The 12,035-nt window shown below is 42.1% G+C and overlaps 1 protein-coding gene across 5 annotated transcripts in view; it reads right to left on the bottom strand.

Moving 5' to 3' along the window:
• The window catches only part of LOC139277536 (extracellular sulfatase Sulf-2-like), a 383,019-nt gene that overhangs the window by 61,659 nt on the left and 309,325 nt on the right, over positions 1–12,035 (bottom strand). For all 5 annotated transcript variants that reach the window (XR_011596105.1, XM_070896109.1, XM_070896110.1 and 2 more), the window contains 3 exons: positions 8,055–8,205; positions 3,711–3,886; positions 45–173 (listed from right to left, as the gene is read on the bottom strand). Coding sequence is in view for 4 of the 5 variants with exons in the window: in XM_070896109.1 (XP_070752210.1) it covers positions 45–173; positions 3,711–3,886; positions 8,055–8,205 (456 nt within the window). In the remaining variant the exon portion in view is untranslated. The remainder of the gene's footprint in view (positions 1–44; positions 174–3,710; positions 3,887–8,054; positions 8,206–12,035) is intronic.

Genomic DNA, 12,035 nt, shown 5'->3' on the forward strand with positions numbered 1-12,035 from the left:
AATAAAAACAGAATTTGACTTATTTAAAACTGTAGTCCTCTTACCTGTTGACAGGTTTTTCAGTGTCTAGCAGCTTCATAATGGATTTACCATCCATGTCAGCTGGAATATCTAGGCCTGCGATGTCTAAAATTGTTGGGGCAAGGTCTATGTTTAGGACGAGTTGAGGAATGCTGAGAATAAAGAACAAAAAGGATGAAGATTTCTTCAGAACATTCAGAAGGTTTTGAATTACCTGCTGTGGCACAGCTAAAGTTGCTTATAGCAATCATGGGATTAACCAAGTAAGATTCTCTCAAGACATTACAATGCTTGTAATCTACACTCCCCTCAGTCTAAAGCACCATGAGCCAGGAAAGCTCTGCATACTTGCAGATCACCAGTAAATTCTAAATTGAATGAATAAATGCTGAAATTGAATCTAGTTAATAAAGTGGGAAAGGGTTTGAGGCATTACCACAGTATCCGAGTTCAAATGGCAGCTCTGAGCCACTTGAGCTTTGCTCTTGTGGTTTAAGAGCCCAACTGAGTCTCTTGATTAAATTCCCATCTTTCGACTCCTTCTACCTCTCCAACATTCACTGATACATTCATGTCATAAAGTATTTCACTGATATTTATTAAGCTTACTGAAATTATTTCTGCAAATCAACTCAGGCCATGAGCACCATGAGCAACAAATACCTGTGTTTCACGATATAATCTGGAAATAGTAATGTTTGCATACCCTTGCTGTTTTTGTTCTCTCTCTTCCTTTCCTGCACACGTTGAAGCTTGGCTGCCATACAATTCTGCAGCTGCTGACTCCAAAGTAGTTGCTATTTATGTGCAAGGCCCGACAGTGTGTGTCTGTAGATGATTTGACTATGCCAGGCATTACAGCAGAGCCTGATCCTGGCCACGCATGCACACTTAAAGTAAGGGTGCTTGGAGAGCAGAAACTCTGCCTTACTTTCTCTCCCTAACACAGGAGCAACAAGACCAATTGAAGCACCCCTACCCACCCCACTCGAGAGCAATTAACCAACTGGGATTTAAGCTGGAGCCTCTCTGATCTGTATGGGTTAGTTGCTTAGCCTCCAGGGAAGCTCATAGTGCCATTAAAATGAGTTAAAATCATTATAATCAACTATAACGAATTGCCTTTTTTCTGTAGTTATGTTTTGCTTTTCCTCAAGCACTTACTAATAATGGCATTGCGGACACTAATTAGAATAACTCTTGAATCATGTATGTGACTGAAGTTATACTGCTATTAACTCGCCGTTTTTGTGTGATTTGGAGGGAGGTTTCCTCTTTTCAGGTGTGTAAGAAACATTTTGCTACAAGTAGCTAATGGAGTAAATCTTTACTTGTCAGGATTTACAGTCAGGATGAGTGATTTTGGCAGATCTTTTAAACTCATGGGGGAGGGATAATTTTTGCCCGTTTACTGCCCTGTGTTTTGGTGTGAATGGAGCAGCAGCGGATTTTTAATAATGCAGCATCAGTAAAACCTACAAATCGGCAATTCTGATTTCATCTGAGATTCTAAATTCACCAAGTTTTATTATTATTAAGTTTGGGCACTCAACATATAATCTGCACTCCCCTTGCTCCACTATTGTTGTATCATGCAATGAGGATAAATCTTGGTTCTTTTTTGTCCAGCAATTCCTATCTTCCTAAAGCACGAGAACAGAGAAAAGATGATTAAACTTGTAATATAATCTAACGATATAGCTGCTAACACATTTAAGGTTAGTGAAATCACACTAAATCCATTTCAGGTAATTATTATAGAACCTATTTTGTGTCATTTACCCAATACTCTAGTGAGAATCCACATAAAGGGCCCAAGTTTCCACAAGAAAAAAAACGGGCGCCCCTCCGAGCTGGGCGCCCGTTTTTCGCGCCTAAAAAAATCCTTGGTATTCGCCACCTACTTACAGGTCCTCTGGCCCTCGGCGCAGCCAGCATGAGCTGTGGGGGGGGCGGAGCCAGGTCCCGGCGCTGAAAACAGTGCCGGGACCTCTGCACATGCGCGCTACAGTCGGCACGCAAGTGCAGTAGCTCCAGGCGCCGAACTGTGTGGGAGGGGCCCGAAGCACGCAGCCCCTAGCCCTGGCTGAATGGCCTCACTGGGGCTGCGTGAATAAGGCTCCTCCCACGGCCAGCTCCTGCTCCCCGCCCCCGACAAGACCCGACACCTGCTCCCCCCCCCCGCCGACCTGACCCGACACCCGCTTCCGACCCGACCCGCCCCCCCCCCCCCCCCCCCCCTCACTGGACCCGACTCCCGGACTGGATCCGATCCGACCTCTCCCTTCCCCACCCCCCCCTCTCTCTCTCCCCCCCCCGCTCTCTCCCTCCCTCCCCTCTCTCTCTCTCTCTCTCTCCCTCCCCCCCTCCCCTCTCTCCATCCCTCCCCTCTCTCCCTCCCTCCCCTCTCTCTCTCCCTCTCTCTCTCCCTCCCTCCCCCTCTTTCTCTCTCTCTCTCTCTCTCTCTCTCTCTCTCTCTCTCTCTCTCTCCCCCTCCCTCCCTCTCTCTCTCTCTCTCTCTCCCCCTCCCCCTCCCGCTCAGCGGCACGAACGGCTGCAGAATTCTCCCTGGCTGAAGCACTTTCACACAGGTAGGAAGATGGTTTATTTAATCTTTTCTTGGCTTATAAATGTTTATTCAGGTTGGATTTATTTGTATAATATTTGTAGAAGTATAAATAAGGATTTATTGTCGAATTTAATGAGTTCCCTTCCCCCCCACCTCGTTCTGGACGCCTAATTTGTAACCTGCGCCTGATTTTTTAATGTGTAGAACAGGTTTTTTCAGTTCTACAAAAATCTTCACTGGCTCCATTCTACTTTAGTTTGGAATACATTTTCACTGTGGAAACTTTCAAATCAGGCGTCAGTGGCCGGACACGGCCCCTTTTGAAGAAAAAATTCTGTTCTAAACTAGAACTCTTCTACCTGACTAGAACTGCAGAAAAAAAAATGTGGAGAATTGCGATTTCTAAAATAGTCCGTTCTCCACCAGTTGCTCCTAAAAATCAGGCGCGAATCATGTGGAAACTTGGGCCCAATGACTCCACGCAGGTAAGGTTTAATCATGTCCAAACCTCTCAAAATGCCTCATATTTGATTCATTACTCTGTACTACAGTAGCTGCTGTTTAGACAAACACAACAGTATTCTGCTACATTTCACAAAATGCTGAGGTGAATGACCAGTGAATTTGGTGATATTGGTTTTATCTCCCTGCTGTACTTTTGAGTGGTGTTTTGGGATCTTTATCATTTGCCTGACATATTGGAAGACCCAGATGCAGCCTTGGTTTAATGTTGCATCCATAGAAGAATGCCTCTGGCAAACCAACACTTTCTCAGTACTACAGTGAACTGTTGGTCAGCTTAGATTATGTACTCAAAACAACCTCTGACTGAGATATTGCTGCCAAATTGACACACAGCTAAAATCAACAGTGGCTCATAAAAATACCTAACTAAGTTTCTATTTTATATGTAAAAGTACTATTACATTTAAAATGCACTTCACAGAAACACTGACACCAACAGGAGTCATTTTACATTTGAATCACTTGGTCGCTGTGATTAAAATGGAAACTCTCAAAAGTAACCACATGATGTAGCTTCAGCTGTCCAACTGATGGCCTTTGCTTCCTTGGCCTGCTCAAACTGATATGCAGGTGCAATTATTCAGTAATATCTTACATTGATCCTGGCTCCACATTTGGACCTCGCATGAAAAATGGCACTCGGATGTCAAACTCATACGGCATCGATTTTCCTTTCACAAGCCCAAACTGTCCGATGTGATAGCCATGGTCTGCTGTGTAAATGATGTATGTATTGTCCACTTCTCCCATTTCCACAAGCATGTTATAGAGCTGAAAAATTGATTTAAACACTCACTTAGTGTAAATAATGTATCATTTAACCTCTCCTACATCTATTTGTAAGTACCTACTACCTGTACACCTGGCCTCTCCCTTTTGATTACTATTCAAATATAACCCCAATTTCTTTCAAATATTTTGACACTTTTTAACTGTACTGGTTTTCTCTGTGTTAGTAATACAGGCCAGGGAGCAACTGATCTCTCAGCGCTTTCATTAACCTGCTCAATTTACTCACCTAAGTAGTGACAAGAAGCCGCTCTGCATTCATAGTCATTATTACACCCTTCACCATTCCCTTCCTTCTGCATTAAATTGTATCTCGTGACATTCTGACAACACAGACTAACTAGCTGCAATGGAAAGGGACCAAAGACCAAACTCCCAAATGTTAAAAGGTGATGCATTTATTTACAAACCGAAAATTGAACTAAAATCTCTTGATACCCAAGTGCTCAACCCACTGGGCTTTCCTCACTCTACTGCCCCTACAAGTGGCTTTATCTGAGCTAGTGGAAGGTTGCTGTTGCTCGTGGGGGACCCTGGAAATCGTGGCTGCTGACTCCTGGATGCTCAAGCCTGAGAGGACCCGGCTGCAGACTGCTGTACTTTGTCTTCCGCCAAGGCAGTCTAGCCCAGCTGACTTCTGATACCGTACTGGGATATCGGTTAATGGGAAGGTGAGGAAGCGAACATGCTGACATTGTGAGTGTGGTCAGTATGTGCTGATCATACTGAACCACTGCCACTCCCATGGGGTTAGAGCTCATTACTTCTACTGATCTATGGGAGGGAAGATTGCAGAAAATGAGAGACTCTCTGAAAGCCACTATCCATTTGCTCCACCAATCTGTCCAAGGTGGATATCTGCCTCTCCAAGTTTGAGTTTGAGCTGAAAATGTGCAGGGTACCCGTTTGAGCTTCCAGCAAAGTTACACAGTGTCCGAACATGGACTCCTATTGTGCAGGTCCCACCACAATATCCCCAGAGATGGCCATGCTCTCCAAGACAGAGTGCAGAGGGCTGGTTCCATGCAAGATGACACCACACAGGTTGGATGCGCACTCCTCCATACTTTCAGCCATAGTGGTGAAATTCTTCGGCAGGACTTCCAATACCTTGTGCTTGTGTGAGGCCAGCAGTTTTCTTCTCATTTCTGGGACCCTGAAATCCTCATCTCTGTCCTCCTCAGCACAGCTGGGAGAGGACCTTACCCTCTGGCAAGCTGTCCCCTGCCACTATTACCTGCTCCTGTGCATGAGTGCTGGGTGCATCACCACGTGCAGACCCCTCCACCTCACTATCTAACCCAGCCGCAGTGCCAATTTCTGTGCTGGTACTTGGGAGTGAGGCAAAGGCAATCATATCAGATTGAGGGTGCATTGCACCACCAAAATCAACACTGGGTGAGCAGGTCCTCTCCTACCTTGCTAATGTGGATAGTCTACTCTCTACAAGGACTCTACCTGAACGGCTCTGGACTGATTCTCTGGTGATAATTCACCCTCTGCCCTTCCCTCTCCATTTACATTTCCCCAGTGACATGGCTGAGATTGTCAGATCAGTGGTGTGGGAGATCATTGGTGTAAAATCACGCCCCACTGCTGTATGACGCAGTGACAAAAGGTCTTTCGATCTGAGATTTTTGATTAGATTATATACACTGGCCACAGAATTTCGAGTAATCACCTGGAAATTATCAATAAGCTTGCAGCCATAATGTCACCATCATTAACCCACTAGATATAAACTTTATGTTAAACCAGTGACACGGAGTGAGCTGGCAGTTAATACTGTACTCCCACATATTGCTGGCACATGTGAATACAAATAAAATTATTATATTTTGTATCTGATATGTATGTTGGCTTGAAAATGTTACACACACAACCTGTGTCAGATTTCCACCTGATTGGCTCAATTATTATATTCACAAAATAGCAACAAATCACAACCAAACAGACAGAGAATCTGCCAATCAACAATTAGTATCTGAAACAATTTACAAAAGGAAAAAAGGTAATTTCCTTCTAGTTTCACCTGACCTTGGGGATGAGCCATACATTTATAAGCAGGTACAGAGAAATGTCCTCAGCAACAGCAATTAGCTTCTAATTGACTTCAGGATGCACTTATTTACGTCAATTAGACCCAAGTGTCCTTAAAGGGACAGCTCAAGTTTCACACAACTCCACCTTAGCAGCAGAATAATACACCATGTATTACATGGAATAATACTCCTGCCCATATGACGACAAGTATCTTCCGATTTACCCTAATGCCATGGGAGATTTATGAGTATCATTAGATAAAAGAAACCCAAAATAAACACAAGGCAGTAATCTACTATCTTCAGCTTTCTAATCAATCAGAGATCTTGCTGCTTCCAGTGTTATGTTATTCCCTTGTATTATTTCATGTCATGTTTTATTTTCAGGCAAATAGATTCTCTTAATGGATATGCTTCCAAAAATATCTCGCAGCATTTTTTCTTGAGGTTTTTGCTGATGACATAATGTAAAAGAAAAAGTCAGATGTTAAGCATATTGGCAGCAGAGATGGGCGCACTCAACAAGCAATGTATATGATAGCTCCTGATTATGACATTAAGGGGCCAAAATTGCCCACCATCCGAAACACCCTCTGTTTTTTAAGTTTTTCTCCACCACAGCACATGCGGGGCCACTGATCGGCGGCGGGACTGCTCCCATGGGGCAATACTGGGAAAGGGACCATTTCCTGGGGCAATTTCGCAAGGAGGTCCCCGCCAGTCGGTAATGGGTCGGCACGTGCACGCCGTGGTGGGAAAACAGGCGGAACGGTCCCAGGCCTTGCTCCAAAGCTCACTAAGGGCAATTTACAAAATGGCGGCCCCCTCCGCGGAGAGTCGACGGCCATTCTGCGTCGCCCCATGGCCGCCGCTTTCAGGAGGCCAGAGGCCTTATCGGGAGAGGCAATTTCGGCCCCTAAGTTTCTAAATACATTGCTAACCAAAATATATAAAACACAAAATCTGGAAACACACAGCAGGTCAATCACTATCTGTGGAGACCAGATGGTTTATGTTTGAACTACATCGCCTTCTTCAAAGTTCTGAGTGGAGAGAGCTGTCTGTTGATAGTTGGATTATTTGCCTGGCCCTTTAGGTTGCAGCCGGCATTGGAATGCTGCAGCAGCTGCCATTTTCCACACTCCCTCAATGGGAACCTACAATAGCACGATATCATCGGGAGCTTGCCTCAGATACTTAATTAAGTTGGCACTGAAAATTTGCCAGCGTCAATGCTGAATCCATTGGAAAGACATTTCACCACACTTATGCTGGCAATTTCACTGGCCCTTAGCCTGAAGGGTACTTAATGCTTCAGAAGATAAGAGTTAAATTATGGCTGATTCCACATTGGGGGAGTAGGATTTACCCGATCTGCTCTTGCACATGTCCAACTGACTGGTTCATTCTTCTTCCTCTCTCATTTAATAATGCCAATCACAATTAGTTTACTGTTCCTCTTCCAACTCATGCAAATACATCCGATTCATAATGGGGATAGGACCAATGCCACTTTGTGCAAAAAAAGCTTGTCCAATGGTGATGCTTAGTAAGGTGGCGATAACAACACAATTAGAATGATCTACCTACATTTGTCTAAGCAGTACTGTTTTATGCTGGATGTTTTTTTTTTAAATGAGAGTCATTAGGAAGATTGTTTATGTTTAATGGAAAGGAGATTATTTAAGTAAACCTGCAATGGTCAGATCCCAAAGCACAGTGAGAAATCCGCTCCCAACAACTCTATGGATGTAAAAATGTTACCAAACTAATAATACTGCTTTTCTGAAGATCCTCAGTGTCATCAGTAGAGTGATTCAATCATGCAATGTAGTAATAGGCAGACGAGAAAGCAGGCGATCCCACATTGGGGGAAGAGAAATTACATGAAAGGTCACTTGATCTGCTCTTGCACAATTTTTATTAGGAAGCTCTCTCTGTGCCAACAGTCTTTAACCTATGTTCATTATAACAGTGACAGCACTTGTTAGAGGCTGAATAAACACAACACACGTATTGTTTGAGTTGGTAATTTTTGGAATACCTGTGTGGTCAAAGAATGTAAATGTTTCAATATTAATGCATTCATATTGGTACTTTAAATTCACCTTTTCCATTGATTCATCCACGGACATTAAAGTCTGCAGCCGTTTCCTCTGTAGCATGTTAGTGAACTCCATGTGAATGGGTTTCATTGGGCCAGTATACCTCATGATCCAGTGCTTGTCTGGATTGGGTGCATAATTATAGCTGGGGGTGCTGCAGGCGTAATGTTAAACATACATTAATCATAAAGATTTTTACAGATTGAGATTAGATAGATAGAACAGACAGACAGACAGGCAGACCCCTTGCCTTTTTAATGGCCTTTACTTCCTGTACTTTTGGGATGTGTATTTGTACCCCTAGATTTTTGTTTCCCCACTCTCTTAACAGACTTAAAATTTAGAATGTGCTCCTCTTCACTGTTCTTTTCCCCAAAATGTACTGCTACATATTTCTTTGCACTGAACTGCATCTGCCACCTATCTGCGTAATCTACTAATATCTCCATGCCCTGCTGCTTTCTCTTGCTATGTTTTTTCCAGTTTGTCAGAAAACTTGTGCCTAGACCTGAATCCTTTATATAAATAGAAAATAACAGAGGTCCTGGCACTAATCCCTATGGGGCACCACTATTCACACCCTGTCAATTCAAATACATTCATTTACTCCTACTGTGTTTTCTATTTTCCAGCAATTATTCTCTCTTTACTTACATCCTCTTTAACACCATGGTGCCTTAATATTTCAATGTCTTTTACATGCCTTCTGCAAATTCATATTTCTAACATCAACTGAATTACCTTTATCTATTTCCTCTGTGATTTGCTCCAAAAATTCAACAACAATCTACCATGACTTGCCTTGTACAAATTCACATTGTCTGTCCCTAATTAGTCTATGCATTTCTAAGTGTTCACTAATTTCATTCTGTTTATGGCGTGTAGACGTTTTTGCACCAACTGAGGTCAAGACCAGAGCCCCAATTTTAACACAGGGCAGGAATCGAGGGTGCAAGGGCTTTAGGGGGCCTCATTTGACTCCTACCCAAAGCTAACAAGGTTGACCTCCCCACTGGTAGGTGGGAGTCACAATTTGCTGGGGTCAAGCCACCAGTGGGGAGCCACGGAAATGGTCCTCAGCCAGGAAGGAGCTGCCAGATTTGAGACGCGACCACCATTTAAATTATACCCAAGCTCCTCTGGGATGAGCAACCTTCTTATGCCTAAATTCAGGCAATTTAAGATGGGCGGGGGCAGTGGGAATATGTTACAAACTCGTCCTGCTGTCATTTTAACCACCTGTCTGCTCCATTCCTGTCATGTGGGGGGGGGGGGGGGGGTGAGGGTTAAAATCAGGTATTAAATTTGCCTGTAATTTTGTGCTTTAAATATAATTTTTGATCTAATCTTCTTAGATCAATTAGTTTTTCATGCACCCATTTTACTCACAACTGGATAGATATAAAAATGGACACATACATAGGCAGATAGCAAGATAGAGAGATACATGAATATATAAAGAGATATGGTTAGATTCGATAGAGAAGTATTTAGATATAGATCGATCGGTAGTGAGAGATTGATAGTTAAATGTGCAGAGATAGATAGTGAGAAAGATAATGAAATAGTGAAATAGCTAGTGAGATAGGTAGCAAAATAGATAAAGAGATAGATATGTAGAGATATAGTGAGATAGATTAGATATAGGTAAACAGAGTGCTGTAATTGTATCTGGCTGGAGAGTGCTCCATGCTAATGATTGATATTTGTGAATATATGTATTTGTGAACCAGTCAACAATGTATAAAGTAATGACCAGTCGCAGAGATGGACTATAACTGGAATGTAGATCATTAAAAGAGAAACAACTGCTTGACAGCTTATTGAAAATTAACTCGGGTTTCTGACACATAATAAGGCAAGATCAATACATGTCTTTGTAACACCAAAGGATATTAACAAAGTCATTCTCCAAAAGCAGAACCACATTAAGATGACAATAACACAAACTAAATGATGAAATAAAGAACATACTAGAAAATCCAGAGTGAAATAAAAAAAACATTTGTTCCATCAATTCTGCTCCATCCAAAGTCAATTATCTAATTATTTCATCATAGAATCCCTTTCATACCGTCTGCTGATCTGCTATTTTAGTGAACTATCATTTTTTTCCCACCTTCCCGGAAGAAAATCAAGTAGTGTTGTTAGCCTCTCTAACCCTCAAACTTTGTACTTGAGATATTGATCTAACTTCTTTTAAAGGTGTCAATTGATGTCAGATCATCACCTCTCTCCTGGAAATGTTCTATATGTTGACTATTCCGTGGGGGTAAAAGAAACAATAATTTCTGTCCTTGCTTGAGGCTTGTGAGTTTTCAATGTTTGTACTCTAGTCCTATTCTTATTGCTCAAGTTAAATAGCTTGTTTACTTCAACCTTATCTGTAGGTTTCATTATTTTGAAGATCAGTATCATGTCTCCTCTCAGTTTTTCTCCAGTAAAAATGAGCTCAGTTGCCCTCACCATTGCTTTGTGCAATGTCAATATAGCTTAGATGACTTGTAATCCAATGTCTTCAAGATGCATCCTGATTTTTCTTATTAATAACTACTTCACAATGACTGAATGGTTTTGAAGTGTGATCAATAATCATTCCCAAAACCTCATTCCTTTTCAACCTCTACCAATGGAAACGCTTTTTGACTTAAACGCATTGTAACATTTTGTCCTACAGGGATTTTTGGTTTAATTTATATTCAGTCAGAATTTACTGTAAAAATAATGGTGAGGCTAACTGCACTCGGTGTTATTTATGCCTAAATCGGACAGCAACTTCAGGTGAGCACAGATGCGCAGTTAAATGTGTCAATCCAGATGTTGGTGAGCGAGATATGCCGCTCCACCATAAGCTGTGCACAAACGGCAACTCACTGTCTGGTTCCCCTTCAAATGTATTGAATGGCGTGAAGTTCCTGCACTGAGGCATAGATACGGACTAAACTCACCACATATCCTTATTAACATGGTAAGTTTGAATTGCTGCCAAACAAACTCTCTGACACTAAAAATTAAATTTTACAAGTGTGGAGTCTCATTCCTTCAGCTTTTAATTGTTGTTGGAGATTTTTTTTTAAAAAGAAAACATTTAAATTACACTTTTTAAAAACTTTTTCTTTTTGTCACTTTTTTCTCTCTCTCTTAATCCAATCTTTCTTTCCCTCTATTTTGCTTTCTGTACCTGATTTGGCATTGAATTCACTATTTTAACTTATACCTCTTGGTTCTAATTTTGCGCCACTCATTAACAATTCTTCAGTCTGATTGTGTATTTCCTTAACCAGTTGGTTGCTCTGTTCACACAGGTCCCAGATGCCCTGCAGAGGGAGTTGCACCATTTTGATGTCCCACTTGCAGAAACTTGCCATGCAAAAGCTCATAAAAATTAAATGGGCTGTTCATTCGCTGGTTACATTAAATTCTCGCCTTTATGTTAATGATATGAAGCCAAGTCAGTTTACAAAGGATTAACTCCCAGAAAGAAACAAGTCATTCGAGGAATATTGATTAGGACAGTAAGTTGGAATAACAGATGAATAAGCCATCAAAAATGTGAACTCTTGTCTACCACATTAGTTTTGAAATAATGCAAGTCATCCAGCACATCCTAGAGTTTTATGCTGAAATTTTTATTCTAGGGGGTGGAGGATTTATATAAACATAAAATTTAATTGTCATAGGCGCTACAAGCAAGAGTGGTGGGGGCAGGTCATTCAAAGTGATAGCTTTGATTGACAACTTGGTCAGCCAATTCTTGAATCAGAGAGCTGAGGGAAAGGTAAGAGGCCAGCCTTTGGCCCCAATTTTCCCCAAGAAAAAATAAAGGCATACACTGAGCTGTACACAAGTTTTGTTGTGGATCGTCTGTGCTGGAAAAAAAATCGCAAGTTTTCTGCAAACACGCAACCTGCTGCGCCGGCACTACCCGGCGCGACAGGTTGCGCCGGATCGATCTCGAGGGGCGGTGCCTAGAGAGTGTGCCTA

This window comes from Pristiophorus japonicus, chromosome 12, assembly GCF_044704955.1.
Source record: "Pristiophorus japonicus isolate sPriJap1 chromosome 12, sPriJap1.hap1, whole genome shotgun sequence".
Taxonomy (NCBI): domain Eukaryota; kingdom Metazoa; phylum Chordata; class Chondrichthyes; family Pristiophoridae; genus Pristiophorus; species Pristiophorus japonicus.